The sequence below is a fragment of the Phyllobates terribilis genome, unplaced genomic scaffold, assembly GCF_046119375.1.
Source record: "Phyllobates terribilis strain yellow unplaced genomic scaffold, ASM4611937v1 Scaffold_4__5_contigs__length_816908805, whole genome shotgun sequence".
Taxonomy (NCBI): domain Eukaryota; kingdom Metazoa; phylum Chordata; class Amphibia; order Anura; family Dendrobatidae; genus Phyllobates; species Phyllobates terribilis.
In genome coordinates this window covers 570,538,450-570,554,546 of record NW_027362764.1, presented here as the reverse complement: position 1 = coordinate 570,554,546, position 16,097 = coordinate 570,538,450, and the positions used below count along the sequence as shown (strand labels likewise).

The following is a 16,097-nucleotide window of genomic DNA, read 5'->3' as shown; positions in this document are numbered from 1 at the left end:
TTAGGTCTCTAATTCACTTTGCTGGCACCTGGATTGCTTCAGGTTTTGCTAGCAGATCAGCATGACAAAAACACTCAAAAGCTGCAATGTGTGCATACAGCCTTAGGTTAAAAAACCTGATGCCATTCTCTCTTATCTGAGAGCAGCATGATCTAGGGGAAGAGACCCTGATTCCAGCAATGTATGATTTACTTGGCCGCTTGCTGTTATTTTGATAGAATCAGTTTTTTCTGCTGCACATCTATGTAAATACGGAGCTTTGTATAACCCCACCTAGACCACTGATTGACAGTTCTCTGAGTACACATTGCACAAAGGAAATAAGCTGACAATCGGGGGGGGCGAGGGGGGGGTTACAGTGGACTACATGGCTGCAGGTTTACTAGCCCTCTAGTAATAATCTCCTGCTGTTAAAACAATTATTTAATCAAAACTGCATCAAGCAGCCCAGTTAGTGACACGTCATGGGAATCAGGGTCTCCGCCCCTACATTATGATGCTCTCAGATTAGGCAGCAGACACCAGGTGACATATTCCCTTCAATATAATTGAAGCATTTTGGATGTTCTAACTATGTATGATATTGTTCTCTAAAGTGCAGTTCTGTAATGACTACTTTAAAAGAGAACCTGGCATTATGGATAACGCTATTTACCTGCAGATTAACACTATATCAGCAGGGAAATCGCGTTATCTAATGTGACAGGTTCCCTTTAACAGACATGTATCATCAGTATTATTACAAATCCTCATGCATTGTAATATGAAGATATTATTATTCTCCCGTTATAAATTTATGGTATGTAGTTCAATTTTCTTTGCATTCACACTTCTATTTCTTTATAGACTATTTTTAGCTTGTTAACTAAACACATGTACTCTATAGAAGCAAGTGATATAGAAGCAATTTTAGAATTTTTTTTTTAATTAACCAGAACACATACCATGAACAAAGAATATGTTCTTCCGGGATGCTTGCAATTTGAAATGTAAAACAACCTATATGAAAAAAAGAGAAAGTTTAGTTACTGATATTTTATATAAAAATGATGAAACATAAAGGCTAGACTCCACGCCCTTTAGGACTCAAACACAGCACAATGTAACATTCTTCCAGCACTCTTGATATACTGGATGTTGCACTTTGACTGGCTGCTGTAGGCAACAGTTTTTACCTAAGCTGTCCTAAATCAAAACAGCAAATATGACCCAAGAGATCAAGTAGAAAAAAAGAAGAGTGTGATAGAAAAACAACTTTAGGGTATGTGAACTGTTAGGCTGTGTGCCCACGATGCAGAAATGCTCAAGATTTTTTCCTGAGCGTTTCTGCATCTTCGGTGCCATTTTTTTTTTTTAGACATATAAAATAGTGCGGGCTTTTAAATAAGTGGTGAAGGGAAAATAGACAAGGCACTTCCATTAGAAGCTTCATGGCTTTGTAGCTTGAAGCAGTTAAAAAAATGGAACAAAAGACAGTACACATGCACAGCGAGTCGTCTTTTACCTTGCTACCATACTTTATGTTTTTTAGGGCGTTTTCAGCCAGCGCAGTACCCAGGAAGCATGAGTACTTTTTGATTTTCCATGATAGACAATGTTTGGGCTCCACTTTTGTAAAAGGAAAACACCTTTAAAAAGCATTTTATTGGAGAGGCAGTTAATCATGTATGCTGCCACTCTATACAAAATCAATGAAGCCAACAACAGTATAGGGAATCATTTTATATAATTATAAGGTAATGTGCTAGCCGGTGTTCACATCATACTTCTTGTATATAGAAGTATACACTGAGTAATAATCCCAGTGCACATATCAAATAGAGACTGTTCCAGATGGCACAGTGGCTTCTGTTTAATAGTCAGACAAGCAAACACTGACACTCCTCATGAATTTGAAACTGGCGTGAGAATGACAAAAGTCTCAAAATTTTGCAGCTTTGATCCATTTGGCCCTAAGTGACATAAACAAGCTATACAGCCGATGAAATTGTGTTTTCCTCATTCGCTGGGGGATTTTTAGTACAGTTAGGTCCAGAAATATTTTGACAGTGGCCGAATCTTCGTGATTTACCGTATTTTTTGGACGATAAGACGCACTTTTTTCCTCCAAAAATTTGGAGGAAAGTGGGGGGTGCGTCTTATAGTCCGAATACTATCTCCCTGTATATACTGTGGCTTTGCATGGTAGGAGGTCTGGGGGAGCAGCAGCGGGGGATCAGCGGGGCAGAGGCGGCAGTAGCTGACTACTGCAGCCTGCGCTGTGCCCGCTACTAAAGAAAATGAATATTCCCTGCTCCCCACGCCCATGGGTGTGGGGAGCAAAGAATATTCATTTTCCTTAATAGCCGGCACACTGTACCGCAGCGCGGCTCCTGCTGCGCTCTGCGTGCCCGTTATTAAACCTCATGAATATTCGCTACAACCCACTCTCATGGGTTGTAGTGAATATCCATGGTCTTTAATAGCAGGCACACTGACCGCAGAGCGCAGCAGGAGCCGCGCTGCGGTACAGTGTACGCGGTCTCGCACTGTGAGGGCGCATGGCAGGGACGCCATGCGCGCCTCACACAGTGAGAGTGTCAGCAGCAGAGCGGGACAGCACTGGAGGAGAGAGGAGGTGAGTAGGATTGTTTTTTTTGTTTTTGTGGGCAGCGGGGGGGGGGGGGCTGCGGAGGAGAGGGGCACAGGAGGCAGGAGCACTGCTGCAGCTCCTGTGTATGCCCACTGCTAAAGAAAATGAATATTCACTGCTCCCCATAAAAAAAAAAAAAAAAAAAAAATCGGAACTTGGCAAAAATGTGGAAAATTTAAATCAGAGTTATGTCACACAAAATAGTTAATAAGTAACATTTACCACATGTCTACTTTACATCTGCACAATTTTTTAAACATTTTTTTTTTTTTGTTAGGAAGTTATAAGGTTTAAAAATTAACCAGTGATTCCTTATTTTTACAAAAAAACTTTTTTTTTATTTTTTTTTTTTGGGGGACCACACCACATCATATTGAAGTGACTTTGAGGGGTCTATATGACAGAAAATACCCAAAAGTGACACCATTCTAAAACTGTACCCCTTAAGGTGCTCAAAACCACATTTAAGAAGTTTATTAACCCTTCAGGTACTTCACAGGAATTAATGGAATGTGGAAGGAAAAGATCCTAGTTACTTACCGGTAACGGGATTTTACAGAGCCCATGACAGCACCACCTGAGAGAGGGTATCCGCCCACCAAGGACAGGAACCTACTGAATAAAAAGGCGGTACCTCTCTTCCGCATCAGTTTTTGTTTCAGAGCATGTGAGGGCCTCCGAAAAATAGGTTAGTACATAACTACCACCTAAACATTTCTTAATAAAACACCCTAAGAAGTGCACACCATAAGTGAAAAAAGGGGAGGGATTAATAGGGTGCTGTCATGGGCTCTATAAAATCCCGTTACCGGTAAGTAACTAGGATCTTTTCCCCTTCTCCCATGACAGCATCACCTGAGAGATTTAGAGAGATCAGACACCAGAGGGAGGGATCACCACTTGCAATACCTTCCTCCCAAAGGACAGATCAGTAGAAGAGGAAAGGTCAAGACGGTAATGCTTGTAAAATATAGCGGGGGATGACCAAGTTGCCGCCTTACATATGATGTCGATGGGCACATCCGCCTTCTCAGCCCAGGAAGCAGCTACAGCCCTGGTGGAATGGGCCTTCAGGTTCTCTGGAACTGGCAGTTGCTAGAAGAGTATGCTAAGCCAATGGTGTCCCTGACACACCTAGCTATGGTCCCCCTTGTAACTTAAAGCTCTTTCCTAGCCCCTGAAATGAGATGAATAAGGAGTCACTTTTTCTCCAGGCCTTCATTACCTCTAAATACTGGACTAATACCCTCTTAACATCTAAAGTGTGAAGTTTTTGTTCCTCTGAATCTCTAGGGTCAGGATAGAAGGAAGGGAGAGTAATTACTTGTGTCCTATGGAATTTGGAGGCTACTTTTGGAAGATAAGATCAGACCTGGCCTAAGATTACTCTATTCATACACACCTGAGTGAACGGATGGTTAACTGACAGCGCGTGCAAATCACGAACCCTACGAGCTGACGTTAGAGCTACCAGCATGGCTGTTTTTAAAGGTGAGAATTTTCTCCGAAACTTCCTCTAAGGGCTCAAAGGGGGACTTGGTTAGCGCTTCTAGAACCAGATTAAGGTCCCAAGGAGGCATCCTTGGAGTAGGAATAGGTCTAGATCTACTGTAAGCTTTAATGAATATGATGATCCACCTATTCGCTGCCAAGTCGCAATTATATAGTGCCCCCAGAGCTGATACTTGTACCTTAAGGGTACTGGTGACTAACCCCATGCTTAAGCCTTTCTGAAGGAATTCCAGGATGGCCTCAATAGGAACCCTCCCTTTGGTGGACTGACCCGAGGAAAACAGAAACTTAGGCCAGGTTCTGCCATAGGTCCTAGTCGTCACTGGCTTCCTACTTGCCAGTAGAGTAGTAACTAGACCTGGAGAGAACTCCTCCTGCATTAGTAGTGACCTTTCAAAATCCAGGCCATCAAATGCAGGCCCGATCTTTGGGGATGGAAGACTGGGCCCTGCCTGAGATCTGGGGAGCCCGGAAGAACCCATGGATCCTCTTGGGACATTCTCTTCATCCAAGTGAACCATGGTCTCTTGGGCCAAAACGGGACGATCAATATAACCCTCGCCTGTTCTTCTCGGATCTTCCTCAGGATAGTAGGGATCAGCATTAGAGGGAGAAAGGCATAGGCCAGGGTAAAGTCCCAAGGAATTTGCAGCGTGTCTACCACAAACTGCATCTCCTTTGGATTCAGGGAGCAAAAGATTTTGGTCTTCCGATTGTGTTTGTTCGCAAACAGATCTATCTGAGGTTGTCCCCATCGGCCGACAATCTGCTGGATTCAATTCCCATTTTCCTTGTTTCAAGATGTGTCGACTTAGAAAATCGGCTTTTACGTTTTCCTCTCCTCTTATATGCAGCGCCGAGAGCGTAAATAGATGACTCTCCGCAAAGTGAAGGATCTGGTCCGCTACTAACATCAGAGGAAGGGATCTGGTACCCCCATGACGATTGATGTAGGCGACTGTCGTTCGGTTGTCCGACATTATCCAGATGTGATGACCCTGAAGAAGAGAACTGAACTCTACTAGCGCATTACTGACTGCAAACAGCTCCTTCATGTTGGAGGAGAGGCCCGTCTCGCTATCCGACCAGAGCCCTTGTATTGAATGATCTCTCAGGTGAGCTCCCCAGCCTTCTGCGCTTGCGTCTGTCGTAATCGTATCAGACACCTGGAAAGACCAAGGAACCCCCAGAGATAGATTTACCGGATTCATCCACCAGTCCAGCAAGTTGATTACTAAACTTGAAAGGGATATTTTTCCATCCAGGCGACCTCCGAGCCCTTTGCCTGCTGTCAGGATCTCCTGCTGAAGACGTCCGGAATGGAACTGGGACCACTGAACTGCTGGGATACAAGAGGTCATCGTACCCAACAGAGACATTGCCTTCCTCAATATCATGGATGGATTGCTGATTACGCGTGATAAGAGGGATCTGATCTTCAGTTTCATGTCCTCTGGCAGAAGACAAGACTGGTTTTCCGAGTCGAAAATGAGACCCAGGAATGATTGAACCTTTTTTGGTTCTAGTCTCGATTTTTCTAAATTTAACACCCACCCCAGGCCATTTAGACTGGCCATGACTTCCGCGAGAGCCAGTGCGCAGAGTTGTTTTGATCTGCCCACCACTAAAAAAAATCGTCCAGGTAAGGGATAACTAGGATATCTTTCACCCTTAGATGCGCTGTGACTTTCAGGATAATCTTGTGAAAACCCTTGGAGCCATGGAGATGCCAAAGGGAAGAGCTGCAAACTGAAAATGCCTTATGTGCTTGCCGAACCGTACAGCCACCCTCAGAAACTGTTGGTGTGCAGGAAAGATTGGGACGTGGTAGTAAGCGTCCTTCAAATTGAGGACGCACATATAGCATTCTGGAAACAACATCTTTATGGCCGATTTTATTGATTCCATTTTGAATGGGCTGTAAATCAAATGGTCGTTTAGCTTCTTCAAGTTGACAATGGTTCTGAAGGAGCCATCTGGTTTCTTTATTAGGAAGAGAGTTGAGTAAAACCCTCTCCCCTGCTCGGGTACAGGTGTTTCTACTAGAACCCCCTTCACAACCAGAGTGAGTACTTCCTGTTGCAGGGCCATCTGCTCCCTTAGGCCTCTGGGGGCTGAAATCCGGACGGTGTTCCTGGACTCCAACTTCAGCCCCCTCCTGATTATCCCTAAAATCCAAGCATTGGAAGAGATTTTTTCCCAGGCGGGAAGGAAGTGGGACAACCTTCCTCCCACCTGGGGAGGAAAGTCACTTAGGGGCTTTCTTACTCTCAGAGGATGGACCCCCGAACATGAAGCCTCTGTTATTCGGCTTGCTGTCTCTCCAACCACTTTGGTCTCTGGGAAACTTGCTCCAATTGTACTTCCTCTTCCGAAAGGAGCTCTTATATCGGGGAACAGACACAGTAGGAAACAAATGTTTCTTTTCCGCTGCCTTATCCAGGATGTCATCTAAGGCCTTCCCGAAAAGAAAGTCCCCTTCGCAAGGGATTGAGCAGAGTTTAGATTTTGACTGCACATCCCCTGGCCAGCTCTTGAGCCATAATGCCCTACGGGCTTGCATTAGAAAGATTTGCTGACCTGGCAGCCAGACTAACTGAATCTGCCGATGCATCTGCAAGGAATGCAGCGGCCCCCTGCAAAAGAGGAAGACCCGACAGAATTCTCTCTCTAGAGACATTCCCTTTGATCTGGTCCTCTAACTAACTGTTGAAGCCAGATCATCATAGACGTGGCGGTGCAGGTGGCTGCCACTGCCGGTTTCAGAGCCCCTGCCGAGGATTCCCAGGCCTGTTTTAAAAAAGACTCCGCCTTTTTATCAAGCGGATCTTTTAGGGTCCCTAAATACTCAAAGGGCAGTGTGGATCTTTTCAAGGACTTTGCGATGGCCACATCAATTTTAGGGGTTTTGTCCCACTTAGCTGCATCCTCCTCTTCAAAAGGTTATCTCAGCTTAGAAGAAGAAGGCAGCTGACCTTTCCTCTCTGTTTTTTTCCATTCCCTATCTATAAGAGTCTTAATCCTCTCGTTAACTGGGAATGTGCGTCTCCTCTTCTGATCTAAGCCCCCGAACATGACGTCCTGAACTGTTCTGGGAGCTTTGGCATCGGCAATACCCATAGTCACTCTAATAGCCTTGACCAATCTCTCAGTATTGTCCACCGAAAAACAAGGCCTACCCCCCCCATCACCATCCGAAGACTCTGATGAAGACGATGAAGAGAGGTCAGAGGGGGAAGGATATTCCTTCGTGAAACGGGACTCTGCTGATTCCTCTAAGCCAGAGGAAACCCGTTTCTGCTTCTTCCTCTTACGAGAGGTCAAGTTTTTTAAGGAATCCCTGACCTCCGTCTGGATTAAGGTTTTTAAATCCATTGAAAAACTAGGGGACTCCTCTGCTATAGTTTTCTGGATACAACCCGAGTAAAGGTTCTTAGCGTAGGAGCTGGGAAGGCTAACTTTACATAATGCACACTCCTTATTCTTATTCTTGGAACTACTCTTTTTTGGTTCCTAACAACCAGAAAGAAATGAAAGGAGGGAAAAGAGAAAAAAAAACAGAAGAGCACATTACTAAGGTGAACTTTCACGAAGATCCCTCACCACACTGCCGTTCAGACTAGGGTAGCGGAGGCGGTGGTTACCGTTCACATGAATGCTCCAATCTGGCGGAGGTGGATTCACAAGATTTCTTCTGACCGGTTCTGCCGGCACTTGTACGACCCCCACTGCTGTGGCTCTGATGATGGGAAGACTCCCGTTGTTCCGGTTGTCTCACATCTTGCTTGAGCTGTTTACGCTTCTTAGGCACTTGTGGCTGCTGCTGTTCCTCCTGCGGCGGTGACAGCAACTGCAACTCCTCACTCATGATGACGGGAATGCAGACACCGTCATCTTGACTGCTTCCCATCCTTTTAAAGCATAAGGGGCTCCACCTCCTTTGGGCCCCTCCCCTTCCGGCAGCAGTGTGCCCTCTCTTTTCCATTTAATTTCCATCTTATACTTTTTTTTATATATATATATATATTTTTTATATTATATCATAAAATATATATATTCTCTTCTTTTTTTTTCCTACACCTGCCAGCTGGCGCGCTACGCCGCAGGATCCCTCCTGCGCGTGCGCAGACCCAGCGGCTCCCAGCGTGCTTGCAACGGAGATGACCCAGGAAATCGTACCCCGCGCAAGCGCAGACCCGCACTTCCGGCGCATTCGTGCTAGGGCGCGACACGACCCAACGTGTGCGCAGCCCGGACTTCCGGCGCGTTACGTCACAGGGCGCAACGCGAACCTGCACGTGCGCAACCCAGAAGGCCTGCCTGCCGGCGCGCCCAGCCACGGCCACCGTGGGTGCGCAGACCCGGCCGCAGGACCGGACCCTGGAAGGCACCCCCCGCACGCAGACCCAGGTACAGCAAGATGCGGCTGTCAACAGAGGACCATCCGCTGTTTCTTCATGGCCTCCAGGCCGCATCGATCCCGGGATCCACTCCAGATAGGCGAGGCACCACCTAGAGAGGCTCCCATCAAGGACAGGAACCAAAACTGATGCGGAAGAGAGGTACCGCCTTTTTATTCAGTAGGTTCCTGTCCTTGGTGGGCGGATACCCTCTCTCAGGTGGTGCTGTCATGGGAGAAGGGGAATAAATGAACATTTTACTTTTTAGCCACAAAAATGATCTTTTAGCCATAATGTTTTTATTTTCATGAGGGTAACAGGAGAAAATGGACCCCAAAACTTGTTGTGCAATTTCTGCTGAGTATGCTAATACCCCATACGTAGGGGAAAACCACTGTTTGGGTGCACTGAAGGGCTTGAAAGGGAAGGAGCACCATGTCGCGTTTGAAGGGCCCCTGATGTGCCTAAACAGTGGAAACCCCCCGCAAGTGACCCCTTTGTAGAAACTATACCCCTCAAGGAACTTATCTAGATGTGTGATGAGAACTTTGAACCCGCAGGTGCTTCACAGAAGTTTAGAACAAAGACCCATGAAAAAAAAAAAAAAAAATTTCCACAAAAATAATCTTAGCCCCAATTTTTTTATTTTCACATGGGAAAGAGAAAATAGACCCGAAAAGTTGTTGTGCAATTTCTCCTGAGAATGCAGATAACCCACATGTGGGGGAAAATACCTGTTTGGGTGCACAGCAGTGCTCGGAAGGGAAGGAATGACAGTTTGGAGCGCAGACTTTGATGGAATGATCTGCGCACACCATGTCACGTTTGGAAAGCCCAAGATGTGACTAAACAGTGGAAACCACACACACAAGTGACCATTTTGGAAACTACACCCCTCAAGGAATTTATCTAGAGGCATTGTTGTAAGAACGATAACGCTTTTGGCTTTACTGATGTACAAATTTATAATGTGGTGGTATGTGCAAGTTGTGTGGAGTATATCCGATTATAAAAGTGTGTTTCAACAGGGTAAAAACAAATTTTATTAATTTATGGATGTGTGGTACTCTTTGAAGCAATCCTTAATGCAAAGGGCAGGTTTCACAATGGTAAATTGTGTCCTTTCGGATTCCCCTTCTTGGAGCATACTCTGCATAGTTTTTGTGTTCTTCCCTTCTTTGTCGTTTGGGGAACCTCTCCTGGAAAACGTTGACTTGGGACGACACGGGTACTATCAGTTTCAGAAGTAGTGGGATTCTCACCTTCCTGAGTGCCAAACATTAGGGCCTGGATGACTACCTAATGAAACTGAAGGAAGGTCCCTGTATTGCCTGCAGATCGAAACAGCACAAAAGCATTGTACATTGCTATCTGTACAATGTGCACGGCCAATTTTTCGTAACATACTTTTGTTTTTCGCATGGCACTGTATGGTTTGAGGACGTGACCTGAGCGATTTATACCTCCCATGTACTTATTATAATCCAAGATACAATCTGGCTTTGGGACTTGTTTTGTGGTACTTCGGACAAGGGAGCTGTTGTCATTGTGTATGGTGGTCAAGATAAGGACATCCCTCTTGTCCTTATATTTGACCACCAGCATGTTATTGCTACATTGGGCTCTGCTGTCGTGCTTTCTCAGCAGTTGCCAAATTAGCGGCTTAGGGAGGCCTTTCTGATTTTTCCGCGCGGTGCCGTATGCAGCTATACCTCTGACAGAGAGGGTCTTGAAGAGTGGGATGCTAGTGTAAGTTACCAATGTAGAGGTGATAAACTTTAACCAGCAGTGGATGCATCAATTCTCACACAATTATCACCCTCATCCCCAGGACAGGGGGGCATTCAGGGGTGTCCTTCCCCTCGTAGACCCCAAGTCTGTGGGTGTACCATGAGGTACTATTTTACAGCTTGTACAGTTTAATTCCTCTTACTGGGCAGGTATTGTCGTAGTTTTAGCCTACCAGAGAGATTCATCTATAGCGATGTCCCTTTGGGGGTTGTACACCTCAGCAAATTTTCTGCTAAAGTGGTCAACTACTGGCCGAATTGTATATAGTCTAGGGGAGGAGACTGCGCATTATCACTAGAACGCAAAAATCTTTGGACTGCTTCAAATTGTATCCTTGCCATGGACATACGGAATACCGGTGAGCTGTAGAGAATATCAGTATTCCAGTATTGCCGAATCTCTGGTTTTCTGACTATGCCCATTTGCAGCACAATGCCCCAAAATTCATAATCTCTGCTGCAGTTACAGGGGTCCATGTGGCGTATTAGGATGTGGGATTTTGCGTAAAAAATTGATGGGCATATAAATTTGTCTGGGCCACCATAAGATTTATTTCCTCGCTGAAAAAGAATTTGAAAAAAATCTAATTTCAGTGAGGCCTGTAACATCAAATTGGATTCCTGAGCTGCCCATGAAATCTGGAATAACAGGCTGATAATTTTCAGGGGATGGAGTCCATATTGGATCGATTGCTGTAGGTGTTGCCTCAGTCCTAGAGCGCCTTAATAGGGGTCCCTCCTCACTAATGAGTAGGAAGAGGGAGAGGAATAGAGGAATGTGGGATCTTTTTCACTGGCTGAATTTGTGTCGGAGGCAAGGAAAGCGTATGTATCCTCTGGCGAATAGCATCTTCTTGACGAATGGGCCATTTTTATTTTATTCTTCAAAACACTGGGGATGTGTGTGTGTAAGTGGTGCTTTTACACTTGTATTGTGTAAATGGTACTATTAATTATAAAAGTAGAGAAAAAAAAAAAGTAAAAACGAAAAATTTAGAACGCTTCTAAACACTGCAAAATAAAAACGGACGTCACCAACATTGCAATGTACTCGGCGCAAACAATTTCTTTCTTTTTGCAAAAGAAAAACACTACCTCCCTACCTATAAAGCTACTTTGTACTATTTTTTTTTTTACTACTACTACTTTACTACTCTAATACACTACTTCACTATCTATGAAACTACACTATACTAATTTTTGTTTCTAAAAAAAAAATAAAATGGAAGTCACTAACACTGTGACGTCCGCTACTCTAACTAGCTAAAAAAAGAAAAAGTACATTGGCTCAATCTCTGATCAGCAGCAATACTACATGCAAGCAAGTGCTTAGGTACTTTTTTTCTTTAAGTCCCGGATATTCCCTTTAAAGTTTTGATAGGGAAGAATGGATGGCACCATATAACAACTGTATTGTCACTTTTCAGTGCCATAGTAAAAGGTCACTTTAAAGTGGTTGTCTTGCTAAAAGTTTACAGTCACTCTAAGTGACTGCAAACTTCTAAATCCACACTGTCTGGTTTGTGCGGAGAAGTGACCACAAGAAAGTGATATGCATCCTTCTGGTCACATTAAGACTAGACATGCATCACTCAATACAAGTGAAACCAGAGAAAACTGAGTACAGCAGACTTCTAGCAAGAGACTGAACCCCATAAAGACGGTCAGCAGGTTTTTGCTGGCCCATCAGAGAGAGAGACCAGGATTCCAGCAATGTATCACTTACTGGGCTGCCTGCTATTATTTTGATAAAACTTATTTTATCTGCTACATATCTAGTAGTTCTTGATGCTGGGCCCTGTATAACCCCACCCACACCACTGATAGGCTGCTTTCTGCCCATGTACAGTGTACACAGAAAGCTGCCAATCAATGGTGCAAATGGGGTTATACAGAACTCATGAGTATGCTTGACTACATGGCAGCAGGGTTACTAGTCCTCTAGTGACAATCTCCTACTGATAAAACAAGTAGCTTTATTGGCTTCATTGTTCTTTTGCAGAGACTCGCCGATGACTCCGCAGAAGATAGGTGGAAAAGGGAAGTATAATTGCGCTGTTGCAGGTCACAGGCGCGGGACTCCGGAGCCACAACTGCACATCACATAGCACTGTCAAGCTGATGGGAAGGTGGGAAGGGGGTGGTACACAAATTAACACCAGAGGCAGTTTTCTTTCAGGCACCACAGGACCCAGAGCCTAGAAGACCTCATTAACATACTGGATTAAAACTATTTCTCTACATCAAGACAGCAGCTATGAGGCACACAGGTAGGACTAATATAACAATGCTATTACCTGTATGCCCATAGTAATAGCTTCAAAGTGTCCCAGTAGTGATGTGTTGGTTGAGTGAACATCTGACACAAAGAGCCGGCTCCCTGTTGTGACTGATGAAAGCTGGCACCCCAGTGAAAGCCACTAATTTGTCGTAATGGCTCTTCACTTTAACCCCTTTACTACCTTGGGATTTTCCGCTTTTGCATTTTCGTTTTTTGCTCCCCTTGTTCCCAGAGCCATAGCGTTTTTATTTTTTGGGCAATATGGTCATGCGAGGGCTTATTTTTTGCGGGACGAGTTGTACTTTTAAACGCCATTACTAGTTTTACCATATCGTGTACTGGAAAACGGGAAAAAAATTCCAAGTGTGGTGAAATTGCAAAAAAAATGCAATGCCACAGTTGCTTTTTGTTTTGTTTTTTTCTTTCCACGTTCACTGGATGCTAAAACTGACCTGCCATTATTATTCTCCAGGTCATTACAAGTTCGTAGACACCAAACATGTATAGGTTCTTTTTTATTTAAGTGGTGAAAAAAAAATCCAAAGTTTGCTTAAAAAAAAAAAAAAAAAAAAAAAATAATGGTGCCATTTTCCGAGACCCGCAGCGTGTCCATTTTTCGGGATCTGGGGCCGGGTGAGGGCTTATTTTTTGCGCGCCAGGCTGCCGTTTTTATTAATACATTTTGGGGTAGATACAATGTTTTGATCGCCCATTATTGCATTTTATTTCAATGTTGCGTCGACAAAAAACCCCGTAATTCTGGGGTTTGGAATTTTTTTTCTTGTTACGCCGTTTACTGATGGGATTATTTTTTTTACATTGATAGGGCGATTCTGAATGCGGAGACACTAAATATGTGTATGTCAGGTTTATTTTTTATTCTGAATGGGGCAAAAGGGGGGCGATTTAAACTTTTATATATTTTTAAAAAGTTTTTTTTTTTTTACACTTTCTGCTTGCTTCTATAGTCTCCATAGACTAGAAGCAGCAACTGTCTGCCTCTGTTACATAGGGGTGATGAACAGATTACCACTATGTAGCAGAAATGCTCCTGTGCTATGAGCGCCGACCACAAGGTGGCGCTCATAGCTATCTTTACATGACAACACTGGGGTCTGCTGCAGACCCAGGGTGGTCATGCCCACCCATCAGTGACCCGCAGGGTCACCGATGGACGGGGTAAGTGACAAGCTTCTGGCGCGGCGTTGTTAAATGCCGCTATCAGAGATTGACAGCGGCATTTAACTGGTTAACAGCCACAGGTGGATCGCGACATGTGCCAGGTTCAGTGCGGGCTCACCGCCGGAGCCCACACTGAACCGGGGGTGATTGCCTGGGGCGTACTAATACGCCCCAGGCCAGAAAGGGGTTAATTGGCTACTTGCTTGTGGGCAGAGTTACAGGTATGGGTGGGTGAAGTTTCAGCAGCATCTACATCTTAAATATGTGTTCACCCATAGTGAACGCATTTAATAGGGATCCATTCAGGATCCAAAAGAGCCAGCTCTTTTTGGCGAGTGAAGCCAGATCACCAAAAAGCGCCGGACTGCCCATCACTACGTCCCAGGGGTAACAGATTCTCTTTAACAGATCCATTAGCCATAGATTTCAATGTTAGAAAACGGATCCAGTTGCAGTTTTTTCAGTCGAAGAAAGTTGACACTGCACTTTTTTTTTGGTCCTCCTAAGAGAACGGATTGCTGCGGGATCGGTTTCAAATGGATGATTACTGGACATGTGAACACCGCCTTCGGCTGTCCGTTTGCATTAGTGAATAGTCGTCCAAGCCCGGCAGTTATTCCAGGTGTTTCGGGACCACCTGCTAACTCTCGCAGGCAGATGACTAAATGAAAACAACCAGGCATTTTGGATGCCCCCACATCAACCGTTTGTTGTCACAGGAGAGAAGAGGCAGTCAGGTTTTTCCTATGGGGAGTTGGGAGCAGATGTGCCAGAGGTAAATGTGCCGGTGTCTGGGCAGATAGAGCCATTCCCTGCCGCTTATTAGTGAGGGTCTCAGCACCATATGCAGCCTATGAGGTCAGTATTCCCAGCGCTGTTATTTGTACAGAGGTCACCATATTGCAGGATGAGCACGGTGTATTCCCGGCGGCGGCCCCTCCTGAGCACAGCACACCTCGGCAGCAGGCTGGAGGACAGCGGAGCCTGCGGCTGGTGATGAGCGCTCACGTGTCCGGGCGGCGTCGTGCACGGCTGGGGGGAGGCACAGGCCGCGGCCGTCTCCCTCCTCACACACAATGTGGCGGAGGAGCGAGCGGTAACGTGAGGCGTCCTCGCACCCCGGGTCCCTCTCCTGCACTGCGGAGCGGTAACGTGAGGCGTCCTCGCACCCGGGTCACTCTCCTGCACTGCTGCGCGCCCCTCCAGCCAGGACAAGCACCCGCACATTCCTGTACACTGGCGGCAGCAGCGCATGCTCACATAAACAGCCTCTCCTACGCCCGCTCCCGTGTCTCTGCCGTTATTTATCCGCTCCTTAACGCAAAGCAGAACGAGTGTGAGCGCCTTGCTTTCGGCGCGCGGCAGTGTAGCGAGAGCGCGCACAGCCACCTGGTGTAAGTCACGGGCGCAACCCGCGTCCACCGGTCGGCGCTATGACGCGGCGGGAGCGCTTACCTTGTGGCCGGCCGTGAGCCGCTCTATGGCAGGGACTACAGCGGGCAGGGGACGTGAGTCGTGCACGTCTTTGTGAGGCTGCTGTGCATGCGCCGTGAGGAGAGGGCGCGCCGCGCAGGCACAGGACGGCCCAGTACTGGGGCGGGGGCGCCATTCACGTCTCAGTCACAGTGCGTGCAATATGGCGGATGTGGTGGTCGGGAGAGAGCGCCATTAACATGCTCAGCAGTAATACCAGCTGTCATAGGCAAGTGGGCGGGGCGGCCATGGGGTGCACAAAAGAGCGGGAACGCCGGGCGCGCGCTCCCGTGGGAAGTCACGTCAGCGTAGAGGAGGGAGCGGTGGCGGGACCTTATGTGGTGCCCGAGGCGGCGGCCATGGCCATACTGCCACTGTCACCAGCCTCGGAGAGGGGAGCAGTCACCACGCTGTGCTGTGTAGGAGCCATTAGCTCAGCTGCACTTCATGGGGCAGTGTGGTGACGAGCTGCCTGAAGTGATGGCTGCCCCATAGCATGGGTTTCTCTCACACATCAGATAATCCAATGTAAAGTGAAGGGCAGACTGTCAATCAATCCGAAATCATATAATAGCAAATAACCAGTAAGGGGACGGCCATAAAGTGCATAAAATGATCAACAAAGCTTGCTAGTTACAGCAAATGGCGCATCTAGATCTGGAGCAAACAGATCACAACTATGTGGGTAACATGGCCGCACCCTGACCCTTGGAGGCACCAAGGCTTTTCTCAAGCATGCATGTGGTAGGGCTCACAGTCTGCTTGGAGCACCAAATGTTCAATGGTATTAAACACATTCATCAAAGTCTTTACTTAAAGCACTGAAA

General features: G+C 46.1%; 1 protein-coding gene across 1 annotated transcript in view; it reads right to left on the bottom strand.

Moving 5' to 3' along the window:
• The window catches only part of ZBTB14 (zinc finger and BTB domain containing 14), a 29,588-nt gene extending 14,041 nt beyond the window's left edge, over nucleotides 1-15,547 (bottom strand). The window contains exons 1-2 of the mRNA XM_073679067.1: nucleotides 15,253-15,547; nucleotides 945-999 (exon numbers count right to left, since the gene is read on the bottom strand). Of these exons, the coding sequence (XP_073535168.1) occupies nucleotides 945-947 (3 nt within the window). The 5' untranslated portion in view covers nucleotides 948-999; nucleotides 15,253-15,547. The remainder of the gene's footprint in view (nucleotides 1-944; nucleotides 1,000-15,252) is intronic.
• Nucleotides 15,548-16,097: the final 550 nt, after the last annotated feature.